Source organism: Apis laboriosa, unplaced genomic scaffold (assembly GCF_014066325.1).
Source record: "Apis laboriosa isolate Shangri-la unplaced genomic scaffold, ASM1406632v1 scaffold16_cov148, whole genome shotgun sequence".
NCBI classification, from domain to species: Eukaryota; Metazoa; Arthropoda; class Insecta; order Hymenoptera; family Apidae; genus Apis; species Apis laboriosa.
Genome location: NW_025222129.1, coordinates 5,148,527 through 5,174,086, shown reverse-complemented (window position 1 = coordinate 5,174,086; position 25,560 = coordinate 5,148,527). Strand labels below are relative to the sequence as shown.

At 32.8% G+C, this 25,560-nt stretch overlaps 1 protein-coding gene across 4 annotated transcripts in view; it reads right to left on the bottom strand.

The window, feature by feature from the left end:
* LOC122710978 (alpha-catulin) overlaps nt 1-25,560 on the bottom strand; it is a 69,495-nt gene that overhangs the window by 12,110 nt on the left and 31,825 nt on the right. For all 4 annotated transcript variants that reach the window (XM_043929283.1, XM_043929280.1, XM_043929281.1 and 1 more), the window contains exons 2-4: nt 18,881-19,070; nt 1,569-1,846; nt 128-370 (exon numbers count right to left, since the gene is read on the bottom strand). In XM_043929283.1, the coding sequence (XP_043785218.1) occupies nt 128-370; nt 1,569-1,846; nt 18,881-19,070 (711 nt within the window). The remainder of the gene's footprint in view (nt 1-127; nt 371-1,568; nt 1,847-18,880; nt 19,071-25,560) is intronic.

The window sequence follows — 25,560 nt, the reverse complement described above, 5'->3', positions numbered from 1 at the left end:
ATACAATTCAATTCATTGTAGTTTCATTTACTTATTATCTTCTTAATCTATTCCAATTTTATTTAACGTTTGATCCAATTATTTTAGAATAATTTGTATCCATCTCAGAATATTTCCAACCATTTACCTGGGAATTGGAGTAAGACTGGGACTCGCTGCAATCGAGGACACCGTCTTTGACCACGTAATGTATCAAGTCCATGGCCCTTCGCATCTGGCAGAAAACGGTGTCTCTGTTCTCTCTGGCAGACGGACACTCCGGATGCCTAAGGCAGGTTTTGCTGGACGTGAGCAGCATCATGGTACTCCTCTCCAAAACTTGGCGAGCCGCTGCCATCTGCGCCCTTCGCCTCTCGTCTTTCAAGTCATTCTGAAATTTCCAAACGTTCCCTCCATTCATTCCTGGCCCACGTGTTGCTATTTGCCCGTTGCATTCGTCACATCGTAATCGTAATTCCGATGATTACTAAGGGAAATCGAACCGAGGTCAATCACCTCTTGATGGCGATGTATATTAAGATGGATAAACTATTTATACTATAGTTTAATAGATCGATCGATATCTTAATTGTCATTAACAATTTTCCAACTGATTTGTCTATAAATGTGTTATTAATTGGTTTGAAATTTTGTAGAATTCGTGAAAGCCTATGACAAAATGAAGAAAATGAAGAAAGGAGGAGAAAGGTAACGCCAAGTTCATCAAAATAAAGTTTCAATTGGAATCACAATTATTCTATCTCGTAATTCTTACAATTGTATTATAATATTGCGTTACATTTCTAGTTTTAAAGTATCTAGTATTTGAATAATATCGGGCAGTTCTTGTTTTAGCACAGAGTTTCAAATTTTATCTCTGAACTCGTTCAATATTGAATACTATTCTTTTTTAATCGCGTCTTCTTCACGGAAAGAGCATTGATTTATCTCTATTTAGATCGTTCTATTAGCAATAGGATACGGCTGGGGGAACGTAGAAAGCCGTGCAAAATAGAATGGTAACGTATGAACTCGGAATACTAATTACAAAGCTGTCAAGAGCCATGATTCACGTTAAATGAGTCGAATAAGGATTAATGTAGATGCTTGAATCAATCTCTGTCTCGTGCTCGATTGTGTTTCCGATTTCATCATGACTGGACTAATATAAACGCATTAATATTATTCTCGAGATCGATGCGTGGCTCAAATTGTGAATACAAAAAAAAAAAAAAAAGAATCAATTCTAATATTTTAAATATAAATATAAAAATAATATATTCAACAATATTCAAAATACTTTTATTTGCGAGCATTGGATGGATCTTTTAATACGTAAGTTAACTTTTTTCTTAACAAGTAGTTTCTTCCTAGTTCACTGGATATTTCTAATCAGATTTAACTCTTTTATTATATTTCTTTGGAATAATAAATAAATTCCTTTTCGTGTAATAAGAATTGATGTAAATCGAATATATATATAAAATATTAAAATATAAAAATTAATTTGAGATTGATTTCAAGTAGAAAATCTGGTTTGGATCGAAACGAAACAAAGATAAAAATTGGAAGGAAACGGAATCACTTACTTGGCGATCACCCGTCAAATGGGCCAATTCCACCATTTCCGCCCCGAACTGGCTGAAAGCCTTGACGAATTCGGTGAAGTTGGAAACGCTCTCGAGGCGGCCGAGGCTACGGGCAACCTTCTTCTTCGCGAGGAGAAGCTGCTTCACCACAACGATGTCGGCCAGAAGGAGGACCTTGGTCACGGAGCCGAGGAGGCATCTCGCAGCCCTCACGACGGAGCCTCGGTCAGCTAGGCTGTCCTCCGTCGCGCACTCGCATAATTTTTCGATCGCCGAGCCTGCAACAACATTATTTTCCACCATCGTTCAACCATCTTTGTTTCCTCCTCCCTCTTCGCTCTGCGATTTCCATGGTATGAAATGAGAGGTATGTAAGATTCGTGGTACGATCTAGAAAAGATCGTGAAACGATATGGTGGCGATAATTTCAATTTTGTCGGTGTGGGCGAAAATTTTCGAATTTATTTCGTGGATGGAAAGGTGTGTGGTGTAAAGTCAGAAGGATTAACACCCGGATATTATATGCGGACTCGTTGTATGCAAATCGATGTCTAGTGCACACGCACACGTTCTGATCCCTTTGGCCAATAGCATCTCGCCGCCAATATCATCGGCAATCGGCAATTTCCTTTCATCCCACGCATATGAATATTTATCATCTTGTGGAACGCGTTCAACGCGAAGAAGAATATTGATTACATTTTTCTTGCCTCCTCCCCCCTCCGCTTTTCACTTTTTAAAGAACATCGTCGTTTTCTCTAATTAAAAAGTGAATTGAATTCTTTAATTCTTTGAATTTTTCTTTCTTTCTTTCTCTGTTCATTTCGTTCATTACGTTCATTTCGTCGCGTTATACATGTTTTGATACATGTTGAATTTAATATATATAAATTATTGAATCGTTCTTTGGAATTCGATATTTACAATCGCTTGTTTTGATTCGAATAAAAATGATAATTAAAACGAATGCTTGTAAAATATTTTATAAACATGCGTAGAAGAATAAAAAGTGCGCAAGTTGGTTTTTTTTTTTCGAAACTTAATAAACTCGGATAACGGTTGATAAATATTGCATGAGGGAGCGTTGTGTAGCAAAATGTATATAACGGTATATTGGTACACGTTTTTGAGCTATATATATGTGTGTATCTAGATGGATATTTTAACTTCTATTTTTTAGCATTCCATAATATACACGGGATAGAGTAAAGTGGATACACAGGTGTTCCACCATAATGGCATGTCTGTTTCGTGCTTATAAACAGTTTCCACTATATAACTATATAAAACTCCGTTCTTCCTTATTGTTATTATTCCTTTTTGTTAATTTGTTTCTGTTACGATTTATCAAATGAGATTTCTTTGGAAGAAATTTTTCTTCGAAACTTTGTAGATTATCCTTCAGTTGTTTCAATATTTTTTATCAGGAAACCGTAGAGATCTTTTTTAAATTGAAAGAAAATCGATATCCTCAAATCATCCACCCTTAATTCTTTATCGAATTTTTACAGTCAAAACTTTACAGTATACATTAGATTAAAGATGTATACGTTAGATAATTTTTTTATTATTGAAAAAATTAAACGTTGGTGATTTTGATATTTTATTTTTTTAAATAAAGTTTATATAAATTATAATTTAGAAAGTTCGATATTTTCAAGAATAATTCAATAATTCACACTCTGTTGCAACTTCCTTTAAATTCTCCTAAAAAGTTTTTCTATCAAAAAATTTGTATTAATTTCTATCGATATTTCCAAATTATTGCAAAAATTAATAAAATTTATACACGTTAATTCACGAATATATAAAAATCAGAAGTTCGATTCGCTTTAATCGAAATCTGTGTGAACGTGTTTCTATCGTGTAACCTTTCTCTTTAAACCTGCGCATTTATGAATACACAAATCGATCAATCGCACAATTTCACCAGCTATAAAATTTATAAACGTCTTTTTAATCATCCGTCAAACACGGTTTTTTTGTCACGTTTATCATACTATTTTTTTGTTTCCTTTTTGTGACTTAATTTTTCCCCTTATGAGATTTTTTTCGATATTCTCTTTCCTTCCGCGCTTTTTAATTAATCGTAAAAATACTGGATAGCAAATTTATGATCGTTAAATTGTTTTGCTTCGATATCAACTTATTTCGGATCGCGAAAATCGTAATTTTCCTTTTTCTCCTTTCTGAAGCAAAGGTTTAGGGAAAATTCTTCATTTCGAGATTAAAGTTTTATTATTTTTTTTGGGTTATATTTTAGGTTTTTAGGTTATATATTCAACGAATTCGGATTTGTTATATTCAAGTTTTGGCTATAAATAAAATTTATTCCTATAGGAGAACAGAATGTCGTAAATTCTTTGATTTTTATCTTCGATATAACCTCGATTTAGAAAGACGAGAAATTTTTAGATCCAAAATTTATGTATGTTTTCGAACGAATTCTTTTATTTTCGAATTTTTATAGATATAGATTTTACTTCAAGGTAAAAAACAAAGCTTAGAACATAGAATTCGAAAGAAAAAAAAATTCATATTCTTCATAAATCTTCAAAGAGTCGACATGTAAATATATTTGTAATCAGTTTATAACTTTTCATATTTTTGAATTTTAAAAATCTTGAACAAAAATTTGAAATATCATTATTATATTTCAGAGCGTATCAACGCGTATAAATATATATTTATAGTACATACAACTTTCTCGTGAATATTCTCTTTGATGATTACTATACTCTAAATCATAAACCCTCTAAAACTTCTCCTACGAACTCGTTCCACTTTTGGCGAATAATTCGTCGAATAATATTTAATTCCACTTTATTATTCACAATTCTCTCAACCAAAATATTTTCTTTTAATAAATAAAATTCAGATCTCTTGTCGCGTTCGGCAAGATAAATTCGTGAAAAGAAATTTGTATCAACAATTGTTGAAAGAATTTTAACACTTTTATCATTTTGCCTTAAAATGTTGGAGAACGTTATATACGAGCTCGTCTCGGTTCTATTACTTATTGGAAAGTTTCACGTGGACGTACAAGTTCAGAAGTTGATACTCCCGTAAATTTTCACGCCTAGTCAATGCCGACAAAAATAAAGTTTCAAGATGTGTGCTGGTTCATTGCTGAAGGGAACAGGAAGTCATCCACCACGGCGCGGCAAAACTTTTATGAAAGGGGGGAGGGGGAGGAAGGTATAAAATTTATAATAGAATTTCCCCCCTTATTACGGTGGTCACTTATTTTCATTAACATCCATATTACAGCTCACATAGTTTATAATATTAATTTCGCGACTCTAACTTTATCCTTTCTTTCAACAATATATTACCTTAATTTTATCTTATACTCTTAATTTCCTTATATAATTTTAAAATTCTTCCAACAATTGTTGATACAAATTTTTTTTCACGAAATTAATTTTGCCGAACGCGACAAGAGATCTGAATTTTATTTATTAAAAGAAAATATTTAAAAGAATTGAATGAAAGAAGATTATAATAAATGTCGAAGATGTTTAACGAAGCGTAAGTAGATAACGTTTTTGTATTCAACTATTTTACCCAACACAAGCAGCAATTAAAATATTTAAAAGAAAATATTTTGGTTGAGAGAATTGTGAATGATAAAGTGGAATAAAATATTATTCGACTTTGTATTACGTCGTCATGTAAAATATTTTTTTTTCCTCGAACTAGTCGATTAATATTCTTTCGCTTCATAAAAATTATCGTTCGATGATAAATACGAAATTTTAGAAATTAGATTCTTCAAATTATTTCTCTACGGATTTTGACAAATCGAAAAGATGATGCGTTTAAAAAGGGAGAAAATTTTTTTTTTTATCTGTTTCTGAATCAGCGATATCGCATCGATAGCCACGCGTGAAGATCTTTCGGATTATAATAAATGTCGAAGATGTTTAACGAAGCGTAAGTAGATAACGTTTTTGTATTCAACTATTTTACCCAACACAAGCAGCAAACGAAGTAGAAAGACTAGATAAGATCCTGGATACAATTAAATTATCACGTTTCCTCTTCTTTACGTCGATCGTATAGAAATCGATTTAATAATTTTGAACAATTTTTTTATATTTTTAAAATTTCTATAATAATTCTTCGTTTAATTGTTGACAAAATTTTAATATATTCGTAGAACTTTGATAGATCGATTTCTAAATAAAAACCAAATAAAGTGAAACATTTTCTATCTTTCTCACATTATACTCTTTCCCTATCCTCCATCTCGTTTTATTCAAATCCGCAAACTCAAATAAATAAGCTCGAACCCCTTATTTTTCCATTTCTCTGACCCTTACATTTGTTCTCGTCTCTAGAATCATATTGATTCTCAAAAAACGTGTTCTAAAAATGTATTTACACTATTCTACATACAGTTTCATTCGAATAATAGTAACCTAGTAGACGAGGTTCGGTGTAATGTGATCAGTTCAGCTGCCTTGATAGAGAAACCTTACGATGCTTTATGCAGATCGAGAATCAAGTACGCCATGCAATCCCCCTTGACCCAATTTAACAATCGCACAAGTGCATTGCATTGCATCCTGATTCGATAACGTGCGTACTATTTTTTTCTTTCTCTCCCTCTCTTCTGAACGCGAACAATTGTTCAACGAAAGCGAAAGCAATTCGCAACGACTCGAATCTTTCGAGTTTAAAGTGTCATCCTGTTATTCTTCGAGTATTTCGAAAACTCTCTTCTTATTTTTCTCTCTTTTATTTTCTTGATTAATTATCAGATTTAATTCGATACAATTTTATTTTTATAAAGAATCTTGTCCACTCTTTTTCGACAAATTTTTAGATGAAAGTTTCTAGATTTCTAGAAAAGAATACGAACTTCATTCCTTCTAATTAATTGATTTTTAAATAACAATACAGCGTGATATTGCACATCATTAATCTTAAACTGGTTTCAGGTACAATTAAAGGAAGTTGCAATTAATCATTATATAATGATTATGTTTGAAGACTGGGGCAATATTTTTTTTTCACGAGTGTAAGTATAATTTCATATAATTGGAGCACGATATCTCGAGCAAAGGAAAGATTAATTCGAATTATTTAACTTTTAAAGCGAGCTACTTTCCTGGACGGACACATCGGCGACAATCTCGAATGGCCGGATTAAAGGAAGAGAAGGAATAAAAATCGTAGAGAGAGAGAGAGAGAGAGAACCTCTTCGAAATACGACGCGTAATCGAGGGAGGAGAAGAGCAATCGCATCGAAGCTTAACGATAATCGAAAGCAATCCAAACATTCGTTATGTTGTTTTTCTGCAAGAAAATTGAACGAACGAAGGGAGCGGTAACGATGTTTAGTTTAGGAAAGTAGTATTATTTTCACGATTAAATCGTTTGTCGCAGATGTTTAACTCGAAATTTTTTCGAATTTCAGAAAGAATCGTATTAAGTGAGATGTAATTTAATTTCAACATTTCGTTTAATTTGATCGATCGAACAAATTTGTTACGATCGTTGATTAATTGAAAAATGATCCAAGCCCATTTCATCCATGGATCTGATTAAATATAAAACTGATAAATTTCATTTTCATTTCAACATTTTGTAACAAATAAATTAGAAAGTAGAAGAAATATTCTCGAATCGATCTTCATTTCAAATATTATTTCAAGAGGATAGAAGAAACAAGTTTATCTATACTTGGATAATAAACAATCAGTTATGAATCTATAAGCAAAATGAAAAATGGAACAAAAAAATTTATACACTTGAATTAATCTCCATTTAATAAACGTGTGGATATAGAGATCCTTTTACAGCGAAACAATCCACAGTTCGATCACAGTATTTTTACAAATTGGAAATAATTCGTGGTTATTTGTATATATATACACGTATATATATATACATTGGACGGAATTGGATCATCCTCCCTATACAGTTTCTCATGTAAATTCGAGAGCAGAGGATTACAGATATCGCCGCACCGCAATATAGGCGCATTGCGTATAACCCAGTTCACCGATTGGTAGTTTGGCACCATTGATCCTTTGTCGTGACAATGGACATAGATAAATCCATGGTCCATTTCTAAGGATCCATAAACGATAATAAATCAAGCAAACCTGGTGGTGAAAACTTGTGGTGATGAATTTACACGAATGGATCGACATCGATCGTTGAAACAACGATTCCGATCAATATTATTAATGCTTTTCTCAAAATCTTGAGAAAATCGTGTTTTAAATTATTCTTTTGCCAAAGATTTAAATGTAAGAAATTCGAAGTATCATTTCTTTTCCATGTAGAATTGATTCCACGATCGTGTATGATCTCGATGCTGAAATTAATTTAAATTAAAAATAATTAATTAATAAAATTAAATATAATAATAAAAAAATAATAATTAATTAATAAAATTAATTTAAATTAATTTAAATTAAAAATGGAAAAACTTCTCTTATGAGATCATCAAAATAAAAAAAATATACAATAGCGTATAATAGAAAGACAGTTGAAATTTCAATAATCGAAGAGATTCCTTGAAGATGGAGGAGGGCATCGTTCAACCGATACAAATCTATTTCTTCGATTCGTTCGATCGCAAACGAAATTTCACGATCAATTTTCGAGCATCGTAATCATTCAGGCAACGTCGACGGAGCAATTATTCGAATCAAACGAATCGCGCGATCCGTTCCCGATTCGTTTCACCAATTATCAAACGGCGTGTTAAAGTTGGAAAATTCACGAAATTCTCGCGAGTGAAAAATGAACCCTTCCCCACAGGGAATTATCAACATATCTATCGACGCGAAATATGCCAACGACGTTCCTTCCGTCAATTCTGATTAATCCTTCGGGACTGTGCGTCACGCGTGTCGCAATATGAAACCGGCTGCCAATACAGCAACGTGGCGGACACGTGGCACAGATATCAAACGATTCAAGTTCGACGAGATTCGTCTTCCGTGTAAAATGCACGTTTTCTCGCGCGTGGAAAACAAGAGTCTTTAGATCTTTTTTTTTTTTTTTTGAAAAATCTGATTTTAATGAAAATTTATCGTACAGTGCATTGATTATCGTTTGTGCGTAATTTCAATTGGAAATAATATTTACAAGAGGATTTGAGATTTGAAGAGTTGTTTTACAAAAGCTCTATCTTCAAAATATTGAAAAAGATTGATCTCAAAGTATTATTACATAAGATGATTATAGAATTAAAAAATTCTTTTGAAAATATAAGTTATTAAGATGAAGATATGAATGAAGGTATGAATGTTTTTGATAACCGATTATAATACGGATATTTAGATAAATTAGAGAAAACAAAGATTATGTGTATGTTCCAGTGAAAAATGAAAATGGTGAAAAATTGTACGAATGTAGTATATAATAGATATGCGAGAAAACAATGCGCCCGGCCTGATTCTTCGTCTTTAGAAAATGCTTCTTGGAGGTTAATAAATGTTTTGCACGTTGGCTTGACCCGATCTTAAAAGGTAGCCCGGATAAAAATAGCATAGAGTGCCGTCTATCGTAAGGGTACACTGTCTGTGGAAGAAGTTACCGTTTCTTGTTGATCGATGCGGTTATTAGTGGACGACGACAGAGAAAGGGGGAAAAAAAAAAAAAGAAAAAAAAATGGAGCTTGCAAATACGTGTCACGATTTTCGATCTTTCTTCGATCGAGCATCGATATCCTTGATTAACGAACAAAACGAGAAGAATAAACTAAAGGAAAAAATTTAATCAGGCGAAATTTAATTCGTAAAGAAGTTGCTAAATTTGTTAAAAGTTAAATGTCGATGAACGATGTAATTATAATTGGAAATTTTTAATTATTAATAATTCGTTTTTAATAATTATTTTTGTTTGTGATGATTGAAAATCTTTTTTATTCAAATCTCCAAGATTAATCTCGATGCATTTTTGAATTTATAATTACAATAATTTGTAGAGTTTTTGAAAGAAAGAAACGTTATTTAAACTTTCAATACTTTCTTTCAATTACTTTTATTCACCTGTATATTTTACATAAAATTATTTGTTTGCATAAAAATTCGCGATCTAATAAATATCAGATTAAGACTGTAATTAAAAGAAAGAGAAAAAAAAACTGGAAAAAATGACGAAGAACGTGATCCACGAATAATAAAATTATAAAAAGAGAATAATTGATCGAATGAATTTGAATAAAAGATATAAATATAAGATAATATTATAAGATGGCTTGATTCCGAAACTTATGCACATTGCTCACAACGATATATCGCTTGGCATTCCGCCACTTTCTCGACCCGTGTTGCTCTGCCTTACTTCCCTTCCACTCTTTTTCCGGGGCTCATCTTTGTCCGCAAAGCACTCCAAGACTACGAAACATTTGAAACCGCTCTGTTTCATGGAGGCAAAGACTGCAATTGGAGGTTAAACTGCCTTCACGCTCGCTTATATGCTCGTTCTTCTTCCACGTTACAATTCAATTTCAGATGGTTCAACCAAAGAACCTCCCTTCTCTCTCTCTTTTTTTTTTTTTTTTTTTTTTTTTTTTTTTTTTTTTTTTTTTTTTTTTTTTTTTTTTTATGTAGAAAATCTCGATCGATGATTTCAATGGAGAAATTTTGTAGTCATATCTCTCTAAGCTTAATTGACATTGAAGTATCTGTAAACTAATTTGTTTCTCAATGTTCAGTTCCTTTAAAAATTGCTCAACGATTGCACTGTAAATATAAATATACAGCTTAACATGAAATGGATCAAGAGGGATAATCTCGAAATACGATACGAATCGAATAGTTTTCCACGTGACACCTTCGAAGTGATGATTCCAATTATTAAGTGCTCGATCTTGTATTATTCGACGCCAGGTTCTTCGAGGCCATTGCATTTTCATGAGGTAGGATACTCGTTAAATTCGCGAAATATTAATCGATTCAGGAGAAAAACAAGAAATAAAGAGATTCTATGGAAATCGTTCTCGATTTGAATGGAACGAGCCGTTTAAATCTCCTCGTTCCGTCGTCTTCAAACATTTCTCCTTGTTTTTCCATTCTCCTCTTCTCTCTCTCTCTCTCTCTCTCTTTCTCTCACCCTTTGTCCTCTTAACTAACATCGTCCAAACCTCTTGACTTTCGACCTCGTACTACATTTTCCCGTGTTACTCTCGTTTACTCGATACTATCTGTTCATTGTTCCACGCCAGATCTAAATTTCAGACCGGATTTTAGACAGAGAGGCAACACGCAAATATTTGTTCGTTTCGAGTTTCAAGAAGTGATTCGGTATTTTTTTTTTTTTTTTTTTTTTTTTTTGAAGGAAAGAAAAATTTGAAAACGATCGAAATCTGAAATCAACCTCGAGATTCGTATTATGATATCGTAACATACTCGTATAAGTTAAAAGAATTACATCACGAAAGTTTCGATTCCGCCTCGACGTTTAACAAGAAATAAAAATTACATTACAAAGTTTTCTTGCAATAATATCTGATCGATATTATTCTAAAAATCTTTCATCTCTGTTCCACAAACTTTACCAGTCTTATTTAATTCCAAAAACTGACGAGCCACACACAAACTAGCGTTATTAAACCATATTGCAGGAAGGTAAAAGTCGTTACTCGAGATTTTATCCATGAAATTATTTCGTTATCCCGTTACCAATTTAGGATATCTGGGACAACGCGAGGAAATTTAGTTGGCCCCGTACAAAACTTATTCCTCTCCCGTTCGCGGCACGATGTCAGCCGTGAATACAGCGCATGTGTGCGTGTGCGTGTGTGTGTGTCGGGGAGGGCGTGAAGTCCAGCTCGAATTCATCGTGGAATTTTCGAGTCCGTGTATCGTAAATTATCGTCCGGCGGAGGGGGGGCAATCGTTCTTGCGGACGAAATCGCCGCAATTTCCTGCGGATCCGCGTCCAGACTCCCCATCGTTCCTATTACCAGTCCCAATTAGCAATTAATCATGGCCTGATTGCCATAACGCCCTTTATCAAACGCGTATCTTCCTAACGATCGATCCGCGCGAGTTTTATTTTAATTAAATTATTCGCGAAGATGATTCTTTTTTTTTTTTTTTTAAAGCGGTTGATTGATTTTTCATCAATTTTCCTCGTCGTCGAAAGGAATTTAATCCCGTTTTCCCGAGCAAAGAGAACTCGTTTCTCGTTCGATTCGTTTCGTTTCGCTTATATTTTCGTTACGAGATGTACGTGGTATTCTTTCAAGGAAAGAAAATTTATTATCTAAATGAAGGGGAGACTAAATGGAAGCTTTTAATTAATAAGACAATAATCATAGATCAAATGTTGCCATGAGTAATTATTAAAATTTATCGATCGTGAAAAGTTGGAAGCATGAAAAGAAAGTTTTTAATTGCAAGAAGCGATTTGTAATAATCGAGAAAAAAATCAATCGCATTTAAATCCGTCAAAATAAATTACTTTTACTCTTACTTGTTGTCAAATTTTCGGTTAATTCGCAGGGCGAGAAAATACATTTGAACGCATTCGCGGTCGAGTTACTAATAAAATTATTCAATTTGGCATACGTTCATCGTCGAATAACGCCATGCCATCGAATTTGTCGAATGTTTCCGAACGTAAACTGGACAGTTTATTATTTTATCAAGAACAACAAAATGGAGTTGATGCGCTTCATTTGCGTATTGGCTTGGATAAATTCGATTAAACGAATATTCGAAACGTGATCGATAATTAATTCTCTGTAAAATGGTCTTTTTTTTTTTTTTGTTTTGCAATTTAATAAAAACGAATCGTGTCTCAATCGAACCGTTTATAATTGTATCTGTTTATTTTATATATACGTAAGAAAATAAATATATATGTATAAAAATAAATAAATAATAAATATATATGTAAGAAAAATTGAATTGGATCGAGCGAAATTGAGTCGAGTGATCAGATAATGACTTGAAGATTTATTCGGATACGTTGCGTGTCACGTCGTACTGAATTAGCTCTTCATGATATCATTTACAAGACTAGGATTGAAGTTAACGTGTGGTAGGTATGATTCTGATACTAGATAGTATTATTCCTTTGGCGTTTACAAATTTGAACAATTTTGAAATAAACCTTGTTTTAATTTATTCTATCCTCGAATCGGTTATTTTAAGTCTCGAGTATTTTATTTAATTTGGTAAAAAAAAAGTAATAAATATTTGAAGTATAAAGTAATAAATATGTTTCTTTTTTTTATCTTTTTTTTTTTATTTACGAGAGAAATACTTGTGCCAATAATTGTAATAATAATATTTAACGATACCAACGCAGAAAAATAATAGCGTAAGTATTGATACGTAATTGAACTTCGAATAAAGATAAGCAATAATATTATAAATGATAATATCAGTTGGAAAAGCATGGAAGTAAAGCTTACGATGAATCGTGTAATGGCGTAATAACGTAATAAGAACGAGTAAAAATATAGGTCAGAGTAAAGTGAGTTGTTTGTTTCGAGTACTCTCTTCAAGGGTACTTTGCAAGGAAAACTTTTGGATTCTGGAGGGAGAAAAAAAAAAAAAATATCGGCAAATATATGGAATAATCTTAATCTATGTAATAAAATGATTTTAAGAATCTTTGAGATTAATAATTCTGTTTAGATTAGTATATTTTGCACCAATGTTTCTTTGCAATGCTTTGAAATTTGATCTTTATGTTATGTATAATTGTTAAATTTTTTTTTTATTTTTTTATTTATTTATCAATGCACAATTACATCGTTAAATAATTTATTTTCAATTCTTTTCTTCTTCTATTATTTAAGAATTTTCAATTCTTAAATAATAAATTAGAAAAACTAGAATATAAATAGATAGATCTTCTATAAAAAATTTTTTAAGATTAGAGAATAATAATTTAAAAATTAATGATTCTAAATTTTCGACCGATAATAATACCAACAAAATATATTTTTATTAGTAAGTTAAAATGACACAAAATTTTCTCTCTCGAGCAAAATTAATTCACGAGAAAACCTAGAGAAAAAAATTTTAATTAAAAAAAAAAAAAAAAAAAAAAGTTAAAATAGATATTCTTCTACGAGAAATTATTACATCGTAATATATTTATATATATAATTTATCGACTAATACTTTTAAACATTTGCAGACAAACTTTGCACACCAACTTTCTCGAAAATATATAAGAGTCGTGCATTTCTTAAGAATCCTCTTTCGCTTTAATTAATCGTGAAAAAAGGGAGAAAAACGATTAGCCAGAAATGGAACATTTTTCGGTTGTTTTTCATCCGAGGAAGACATTGCTCAAGGCTCCACTTGAGACAGCGAAAAATCTTTCAAGGACCAAGTTGGAATATGGGTCATCGCGTACCACCGGCCATTTCGAGATATATATAAATATATATATTTATATATTTTTTTTCTCGCATTCACACACAAGGTGGAAGAAATGAAAAAAAGAAAACGCGACCGAGAAATATATGATTTATCACGTGGATTATTCAAAACGAAATTTATTCGAGACGAAACAAAGGACACGATCACACGAGTTTATTCGAGTTTTTTTTCGATGTTACCACCAACAGGGAACATTCAACGTGGCAAATGTTCTCTCTCCACGTGAAACACATCCGTATTTGAATTTAACATCGTGTCGCTGGTACTTCGAATCGGGAATTTTTTTAAATCCCTAGAAATATTCTGTTTTTTTTCCTGGTAAAAATCCTGGTTTTTTTTTTCCTCCAGCCGCGGAGATTTTGATTAAACAATTCATTTGTTCGCGATGAAAATTGTCGACCAAATGGAATTGGAATCGTTTTTTCAGCTTATACGAATTTCTTTCGCTGATTTTCTTGTTAATTCGATTGTTAGTTGTAAAAAAAAAAAAAAAAAAAAAAAAAAAAAAAAAAAAAAAAAACAGACAAATCTGGTGTAATTTTCAAACAATTTTATCTGCTACTTTTTTTATCCTTTGATTAATGCTGAGCAAAAAAATAATTGAATAAACATTTCATTTTAAAATTCAATATTTAAAGAAATTTACACGTGGACGTTAAAAATGGACACGTAATATTTAAAATTTCTGATTCAAAATTTCCATTTCCCGCATGAAACACAATTATGAAAATTCTTTTCCGGATTTTTAACGTTTTGTTTCTCTCGTTTCCAACGTTTCGAAAGTTGTTGAATCGAAGAAAATTGCGCGGAAGCATTATACATCGCCAAACAACCGCAAACAATTCCAATTTCCAAACTGGATTTCAATAACGTAACGTAATAATACACTGACTCCATCCTCCTAAAATAATCCCTAAGCCACGTGTAAACGCTTAAATCTCCATTTCTCCCAAAATTTTACCAAACAATTCCAAACGATTGCAAACAATTCCAATTTGAAAATTGGATATAACCTCTAATAATCCTGACTCCATCCTCCCAAAAATAAAATCCTTCGTTCCTAATCTAATTCTCATCCGAAAAAAACTTTGCGCGCATCGAGCACAATGCATCATCGAGCGATGCACGCGATCAAATTTTATCACCGTCGATAAAATAGCCGGAGGGAAAATTTTGGACCACGGTTTTTGCTCGGCCATTGTCATTGTCGTCCCGCGACTCGTATATAGGGAAAGGGGCTCGATGAATCAAACCGAGGAGGACGGATACGTTGCGAGGTGCTTTTCAGAGGATTGTTTCGCCCTAAGCGCGTACCACCGCGTATCCCCTCCCCGTCCCTCGCTTCTCCGCGCGTATTCTTACCACCCTGCTTCCCGCAGAGTTGCATACGAGAGTTTGCATTTATATCCTCTCAACGAGGAAGCTCGAAGCTTTCAGCCGGAGGCGTTCTCCTTCGTGCGTATTGTAGATCTGGGAGAAATGTTTTTGTTCAGACGCGATCCACGACGCGAGAATCGGGGGGGAAAGGCCAGAAGGATGATGAAATCACGTCGACGAGTTGAAATTATGACAATTCTTTTTAATATTTTTTTTTTTTTTTTTTTTTTTAGGGTTTCGAAAGTTTCGAAGAAAGAGTAATTTTGAAGCAACGTTTCGTCTATGATGGAATTAAGAAAATTTAGAAAAAAAGTTATTATCGAAGAAAATTGCGTGGAGTATTTTGAAGTTGGAATGTTTGATCTATGATATATGATTAAGAACATTAAAACATGGTAAATATTTATTGTAAAGTTTGATTTATGAAAGGATTAAGAAAATTTAGAAAAAAGTTATCATCGAAGATAATTGTGTGTGCAGCATTTTGGAATTGAAAGTTTGATTCTCTTGTGAAGGATATCGATAAACTGGATGATTGATGATGCAATACGAGGAATAAAATCAGCAGTCGATATAGCCAATATATAATCTTTGTACCATTTATAAAGTGGCAAACGTGGCAGTGGCATAAAGTGCTCTCAAATTTTATCTCGAGGCCATAAAAGATTATAAATCAGTAAAGACTTTTTATTAATCTAAAGTGTTATTAAATTTTATCTCAAACTCGTAAAAATTATTTAACGCGTTTAAGGAGATTCGAAATAAAATATTATTATATTAAAACCTGGAAGAAAGTCTCCTGATTTTATTAAAGAAATTATTAAAAAAATTTCCCAAGAAATAATTTTTATAATATAAAGAATATAATAAAATTTTTTCGAATCATAGAAACGTTCATAAAACTTCATACGAGAAAAACGCGTTGTTCATCACGTTTCATTCGTTTTATTACATTGATTTATTTTTTTTATTTTTTTTTTTAGGTTGTATCAGTTCATCGATATCATGTGCAACTTCGTTCAATCGATAAAAAAGTTTCATCGAAAACAAACATTGGACAGAGAGAGAGAGAGAGAGAGAGAAAGAGAGAGAAACAGATATAGAGTTCGTGACAGGGTGTACGTATAAATTATACTTTTTACTGAAAAGTATCAGCTTTAATTATTAAGTTTATATTTAATTGTTGAATTTATAGTTACAATTTCAAATTCTCACGCTTTGTTTAGGCAAACTTTTAGAGATTACGAATATTATCATCGTTATGATCTAATGTTTGCAAGTATTAAACTCAAAGTTTTAATGAGAGATGACACAAATGTCTGCTCCCTTTTGCATCCGTGTAGCAAAATATATCTTTTAGCAGGTTTCAGTTTTACAAAAGTTACGCAATCATTTTCACCTGCTCTCTGTTTCTCATTATTGTTTCTCTAATATTTTTTACTCGGAATAAATAACTTCATCAATTTCAATACCAATTTTGCGTTTGAAACGAGTTTGTTGAATGTGTTTGAGATTTTAAAAATAAGATTAGATAAATTCAAGAATTCGAAAAGTTTAAAAATAGAAAGAATTTATAATTTTTCAATTGCACATTCATAGAATTGAAATCTAAAGAATCAGATATGAGAAAAAGATCGAGAAAGATCCATTTTTGTCTCTATATATCGTCCTGGCATAGAAATGGTACATTTCGATGTCAAATGTCGAAGAGAAAAATGAAAAATTTGATAGCTTTCAAAATATACTAACCGTTTCAATCATATTTCGCTATGGAGAAATAACTCGACAAATTTAAAACTTTTCTCTCGTAAAATATAAAAAAAATCTCCTTTGAGACTGCGGATTTTCATCTAAATATGTTCAAACATATTGAAAATAGATCATAACACGTGAAACATATATCTTATATCACAATAACACATCATTGATGAAAAGTTACAAACTTTAACATTTCATATAAAAAAACAAGGAATTAAAAATTTTGTTATCAAAACCCACTCAGAAAAATTATGCTATTAAACTATGTTATTATCCTTTTTCTTTCATCCCGATATCTCAATTAATTGCAGAGATACAAGGACTCAAAGTATCCTTAAAATAGTGCAGAAATTATGAATGGACTCGCAACTCTGTGACCTATATTATATATTTTTTCCCATGCGTATTATGTTTTTTTCCAGGAATAATGTCTATCACTTATCTGGAGTTTAGGTCAGCGAGAGTAAGGGACAAAGATGGAGATAGTAAACGATTAAAAAAATTACTCTTCTCTTTAAACGACGATATCTCGGCAAGCGGAAGTCGTATCGAGATAAACGAAAAAGCGTTTTAAAGAGGAAGGTTCTGCGCTTCTAACGATCTTTCACTTGATGGCCGGAAGTCATTATCTTCAGAGTTATAGCGGTTCAAAGTTTTCTCAATTTTAGTAGGGTTTAACGGTAAATAAATAAATTTACGATGCTCTTTACACGATGATATTTCGCGAATCGAAAGTCGTATTGAAATAAACGAGAGAGCATTTTAAAGGGGAAAGTTCCACGCTTTTAATGATCGTTCATTCGTTGGCCGGAAATCATTATTTTTGGATTTAAAACGGTTCGAAGTTTTGGTAATTTTAATACGCTTTTAATCAAGTTTCGAGATGGATCGTTACGCGACAATTGTTATTTTAGTCGATTTGTTGGAAAATTCACAGTTCAATTGTTATTCAAATAGTGTCATTAAACGATCGATGTCAACTCAAGTGTTGACAAAATTACTACGAATTTTCCAAAATTGTCGCAAAGAATTATTCGAGGATAAATGGATGGTTGACAGAAAGAGAGAGATTTTTCGAGATGGCGGGTTTGTATCAAAGATTTTATTTCCAGTAGAGCAGAACCGCTGTAACCGGTATTGATACCAACTCTTAACTGTCAAGAGAGCAAGGCGAAGTCAAGCACGAGTAAAACTTGTTGGAAGTAACAATGAGTACATTTCTCTGAATGTCACCGTTGGCATGAATACCTGCTGAGAGATATCCTTTCAGCTTTTAGAAGCGACAACTCGTGACAAACGTCTTTATATCTTTCGAGCCGCTTTACAATCTTCGCACGGCTTTTTAGAACACCTCTATTTGCTTAACGATGTTTCTTTCTTCTTTCTTTTTTCTTTTTTTACGAAAATTCACGAACGACTAGTTACCATTAATCATTTTTCCTTTTCGAGAATTATCCTCGACGAGATACATCTTTCGATGTAAATTTTCAAAAGAGATGTGTTTTAATTAATGTTGCATATAAGAATATTTGAAAAAAAAAAGTATGTATATCTTCAACTTTTCGATAAAATATCAATAAGAATCTGCATAATCTGCACAGTAAAACATCGAGATAAATTTTATAACATTTTACAACAGTCCTCACAAAATCCATCGCGTTTAGAACTGGAATCGAATATTCCTCTGTAATAAAACATCGGAGAGATAATTGAGGCAATAATGAATCGTCTCACAACTTGTTAAATCCCCTTGAACCCGACAAATAGTTTGCATAATTTACAGTTGGAACAATGTGAACTCACCAGCATCTCTTGCCCTCTTGCACGCCTGGTACATGTCGTCCCTGATCTCTGGATTTCCATCCGCGATCGTTTCGCCAACGGTGACGAACCTCTCCACAGCCAGATTCACCGCTTGCCCGACTCTGGCAACAGCACGGAGACTTCTGTCCGAACATAGCGGACGTTCTCTGTGCGACACTAACGTGGAAATCTGAAAGAACGAAAGGGAGGAAACGAGTTGAAAATGGGAAAATCAATTGCAATTTTGAGAGACGTTAAATAATTAAATCAGAGGAAAGGTGAGTTTTTCTCACGATAAATTCAATATTTCATAGTATGTTTTGTGAAATGTTCATTAAAATTGATTTTTAAATATTTCAGGTAGATTTAAGTTAATACTAAATTTTGAGATACTTTTCTTTGGTATTTGGTGGATATCTTTGAAGAAAAATATAAGATGGTTAATTCTAGGAATTAATTATTTTTTGATATTGCAAGATATTTATTAAAATTCGATCTTGGTTTGTTAATATTTCAGCAAATTTTAGAAAAATTGCCATTTCTAAATTGTATAATATTAATGAGGATTAAATAAGGATAGATACACGAGAAGAGTTGAACTATTTGGAACAAGTTATTTTTATTCAACTGCCACGACAACGTATGCAATGTGTGCAAGGTAAAAAGAAATTAATATGAGTCAGTAATTAAAAAATTAGAATTAACGTCAGTTCTTTCCAAAATTGAAGAAAATAAAAATCGAGCTTTATCTGAAACTAAGATTATAGAGATTTCAAAATGTTCCTACTTCTGGGAATCTGTTTTTTTTTTTTTTTTTTTAATTTCATTATTATCTCAAGCTCGAGAGAATTAACCTGTTAACTAGGTCGTTTAACACGTAGAAAGTTCTCTTGGCACGAGATTAAAAATTAATTTAGAGGAATTAATATTCGCAATTATCTACCATATTTTCTGTATCATAGAAATCTATTTTATTAAAGTTCAAATTAATTGTAAATCGAACAACTGGACTACAGATGGTCGTATAAATTCATATTCAAATAATAATAAATTCAAATTTATATAAATTATCATATTCATTATATCATATTCAAATTTAAATAAATTCAAATTCGAAAAAGTAATGTAAATCTAAATGAAAATTTATTATTTTTTTTAAATATTTATCTTGCACATATACATTTTTCATTCAAATCCTAGTACATTGAATACATATTACGTGAAAATAAATAAGAATTTACAAAAAGCAACATGCTTTAGAAAAAAATAACATGTTCGTGCTTCGTCACATCGATCTCGATAATTAATCGACGATAGTTCGCATCAAAAAATTACAAAGAAGCTTCGAGGTAACGCGAAGCGATTATCGAAAATTTTTCACGGGTCGAAGGATATAAAATGTAATAAAAAAATTATATTCCATGAACTCCTGCGCTAACGAGAATAAAATTAGTGTGTAACAATCGGCTGGCTCTATTCCAGGTTACCATTCTAGCCGCGAATGAAACACCTATTTAAAAAGCAACTATTCATGCAGATTAACTCCGGTAAATTGGTTGAATTTCCACGAATACAATATATAGATTCTATACATCACGTACAAAGGCTGATATATTTTATACGGAATGGGATACATAGCTAATTCACCGCCAAGAAAAATTTATAACATTTCATGGGATGTGAAATATTTCCTTATACATAATTCTCGAAAATATTGGAAAAAGATATTTTTCAGATAGAAAATTAGAACTCAGGTACAACTATCACGTAAGTTATATGTAAATTATTACGATTCAAATATAATTGATGATTAAAATTTGGGCTATTTTTTTCCAGTGGTCGATCACGATATAAAAAAAAAAAAGGATTTCGAAAATATCGGATATCCGAATATGACGAATCTAAAAATTAAGTTTTCATCTCCAATATTCATTCATAGCTATTCCCATTCTCGTTTAAACATCCTTTCCATACCCACATTAAAATATCCCTTTAAAATATTAATTGAAATTAGAAAAAAAAAAAAACAAAAACAAAAACAAAAAAAGCCTCGAAAAATCCCTGCTCTTACTAATTACTAACCGTTGGCTTGTCCTCATTTGAATATAAAAGAAAAAAAAAATATATATATATACACATGTATCCGTGATACATTTCCAATCCTCGAATGTCATCGATCCTGTAACCAGCCACCAGCAATATGGAAATAACCGAAAGCGTATAGAAAACGAGATGTTTAGAAAGGGATCCTTATTATTAACCAACCGATTCAAATCACCCCCTTCTAATTAATGTCCCATCTCTCGTCGTATACGCGTATGTCGCGTGAAAGACAAGCTAGTGCTGTATCTGCATGCAGCAAACCTTTCCCTCCCGCTCGCAATGGAAAGCATCCATCCACGGCACGGATTGTTTTGTCTGCCGGCTAACGACCGGCAGACTGTGATCTTTCTTCCCGTGCCGCCTCCGCACGGGCGGTGTATAAATGGCGAACGGTGTATTCAAGAAAGGTGCACACAAGCGTAACCCCGTTACCTTGTCGCTTCGGGCGAGAAGATTCTATATACTCGTACACACGCCTCGTTTTCCGCACAATTAGACGGTGCGTTTTAACCGACATTCGTCTTGAAACGATTTCGAGATAGAAAGAGAGAGAGAGGGAGAGAGGGAGGAAGGAAGATGGAGATGGAGAAAGAGAGAGAGAGAGAGAGAGAGAGGAGGGAATGGGGTAAGTCTCTTTGTTTAAAAAGGAGATTTGGAGATAGTTGTATTGAGATACTTTTGTACAATTTTTCGTAGAATGATTCGAACGAATATTCATAAGTAATTTAAAAAATTTTAAGTAATTTTAAGTAATTTAAAAAAGAAGCAGAGAATAAAATTTGTATATACGTTTTCTATACAATTAGACGATAGGTTTTAACCGACATTCGTCTTGAAACGATTTCGAGATAGAAAGAAAAAGAGAGGGAGGAAGGAAGAGNATACGTTTTCTATACAATTAGACGATGGGTTTTAACCGACATTCGTCTTGAAACGATTTCGAGATAGAAAGAGAGAGAGAGAGGGAGGAAGGAAGATGGAGAAAGAGAGAGAGAGAGAGAGAAAGAGAGAGAGAGAGAGAGAGAGGAATGGGGTAAGTCTCTTTGTTTAAAAAGGAGATTTGGAGGTAATTGCGTTGAGATACTTTTGAACAATTTTTCGTAGAATGATTCGAACGAATATTCATAAGTAATTTAATTATTGATAGTCCAGGTTTATTTATTTACGAAGTTTTGTTTGAGTAAATAAAATAATTCCAACCGCAACAGATATTTCACGATAAATTTTTCATCGGCTGAGATCAATGGAAAGAAAAAAAAAAGAAGCAGAGAATAAAATTTGTATATACGTTTTCCATACAATTAGACGATGGATTTTAACCGATATTCGTCTTGAAAAGATTTCGAAAGAGAGATGAACGAGGGCAGAGAATATGAGGGATGACGGGGAATGGAGCAAATTTTTTTTAAAGGAGATTTGGAGATAGTTGTATTGAGATACTTTTGCAAAATTTTTCGTAGAATGATTCGAACAAATATAAATCATAATTTAACTATCAAGTAATTTAATATGCTAATATTCCAGATATTTATTTAAACTATCTGACTGTTAATATAAAATGATTCAAACCGCATCAGATATTTCACGATACATTTTTCACCATTGGCTGAGATGAAGAAAAAAAAAAAAAAACAAAGAATAAAATTACGCGAGAAGAAATATAACTACGTGAAGAAATAAGGCGCGAAGAAGAGGACGAAAACTGGGGCAGAGTCGGGATAATCGTGGAGGTTGGCGAGTAAGAAAGGAATGAAAAGTCCGTGTAAAGAGATAAGAAAACAGGGGGAAAAAAAAAATAATAATAATGGACCAGGCAAAGACCGTACCATTTGCATGAGAAGCGTCGGGAAGGGAGCAATGGAAGAAATGAAAGAGAAATTGACAGAGGGAAGGGGTAGAGGGAGGAGGGGGATATATCGGGAAAGGGACGAACTCGAGACTATTGTTTCACAACGTGAATGCGTACAATCGAATGAACTTGCGCGCGTGTGCGTGTATGCGTGTATAGATACGTGTTCACGTGGGCGGATACATGACCAGGAATACCAATACCATCGGTTGAACGTACACTAACGTACATAATCATTGCGATCGATATAAACGATGTATAAATTTGATCAAATTGACAATTTATTAATTGGTGGAACCGATAACAATTAATTTCCAATTTTATTAATTCATATTCAGATTCGATCCCCAGAAATTTCTAAAAAAACTTCCATTACCAAAACGTGTTATCTCTCTCTCTCTCTTTCTCTCTCTCCCTCTCTCTCTCTCTCTCTCTCTGGAATGAAATTGTTCATCTTGATAGAAAGATTAATATCGATCGAATCTTAAAGAATAAAAATCCTCGATTTACCGATCGCAATCACTTTAAAAAGTAAATAAAAAAAAAAAAAAAATCGCAGAGAGAAATCCTTTTCTTTTTCTCCTCGATTCGATAGCTCAGCACTTTCCAAAGATACTGTACCCAACTCGGATCCATACGTTGAACCATTGTCGAATGTCGCGTGTCGACACACGACGTTGCAACCGAGTTATATACCGTGCGACGTGCACGCATTGTGGTCGTGATACCATGGACTCGCCAACCCTCCCCTCCCCTCCCTGTCAAGCACGTGGAAGATTTTAATATCGCCCGAGGGTGGATACGAGAGACAGAGAGAGACAGAGAGAGAGAGAGAGAGAGGATGGGCAAACAATGACGACTGTTGACTGAGATTCCAACCGGGAATTAGAGAGACATGCCGTTTTTCTCTCCTGTTTTTTCCCCTTTCTAGGTATCTACAGCGTTTACCATCCCTCAGCGACACATGTTTTCCCGCAATTGATGGCCGCAATCGTGGAAAGGATAAAAGATACATTCGTCTGGTGCATCGAGATGTCGAGACTCTTTTAATCCCCTTACTTATCTCGATTATCTTCTCTTCTGCTCGAGATCGATATCGATGCGCACGCGACAAAGAGCATTCCCTTCTGGGAGGATATCAATGATAGCTTGCAACCGATGAATTGGGACAAATTTCATTGTTGGAAATTTCAGAATTTCAACAACAACACGGATTATTAAATGTGATATTCGTTTGCAGGTTAAGTTTGAAGCTCGAATCGAATAAATGAAGATGTAAAAAATGAATCGAGGATTAACTAGAAGAAATTTTACATTGTGAAAAGATTTGTTTGAGATTTGAATTTATTGAATATTTTTTGAACGTTTAATCGAATTTAATGTCGAAAAAAAAAATGTCTTGAGAAACTTCTTTTTAAGAGTATGTTAAACAGTCTTTGGTTATCCAGCGAAGAAAGTTAAAATGGCGGAGAAATTTTGCTTGTCGTCGAAATGAAAGTTCTTTCTTCTTCGTTTAATTCTTAATCCTAATTTTTATGGAAGGTAATTGATTAATTAAAAAGTACGTTAAAACCGTCTTTTTTGTGCAACAAGTTGAAAATGACTATAATAACGAAGTTCTTGTCGGGACAACTTTTTTTTTCGTTTGATCAGAAAGACAAAGATATCTGATCTTTTAATTGTTATTATATTTTTGTAATTGAGATCAATTACGCGAAATTATATTTTCAACGCGAAATAAAATATAAAATTCCAATTCTTCCAATTTCATTAACACTTATCGCTCAGTCGCGAAATTAATCGCTCAACTGTTACCAGAAATTTGCATGATGGCAAACAAATTGCACCGAGGTTCGTGTATAATCCCGAGGTAATAACTTTCGTCGAAACGTGAAAGGAAAGATGAACTTATGCGAGGAATTCGTTGTGTCGCCAGGCTGTGTGGCCTCTTTAAATATATATCGAACAAATAAATTTACGGTGGAACGTTGTCGGCCGTGCAAACTTCCGGCCAAGTTTTCATCCGCGATGGCAGAAGGCGTGAGAGAGGTTAAAACTTATCGAGAAATATTTATCGCCATTATTTCACCGATATTAATGCGAAAAAGTATATTAAATTCTCGGGAAATTCTTCGCTTCTTCCAGGATTTCATTTGTTCCATTTATCCACACGAAAAGATTTTCGTAATCCTTAAATTCGTCAATGTATAAATATCGGAAAAGATGAGTTTAACATAATAAAGGATAACAAGTTTGGTTAATTAGAATTGTTGTATATTATTGATATCGATATTTTGAATTAAGAAGTAAGTCGATTTATTCTATTTTTTGCGATGGAACGAAATTAACCAATTCCTGACGACAGCCGATCGTATCGAAACGTTTCAAGAATATGAAGCACAGTGGAAATTCTCGTAGAAACTAGGAACGTTCACGTTACTGTTAAATGACACGTCCTATATTTTGATATATCTCGTACCACTATATAATATAGATTTTAGAATTTATGGCCTTTATAATTCAGAACGTTGGACATTGTATCCCAGTTGTGACAGATTAGACGTAAATGTCGAATATTTGCTTGTTAAATTTAAATCCTTTCTTTTTTCGTTGTTTATAAATTGAATTTTCAACGAAATAACAAATTAATTTGTATCGAAAAAAATATTATTCACAAGTATAAGTTCGACTTTTCTTTTAAAAAACACGAAGAAGAATTATAAATTTT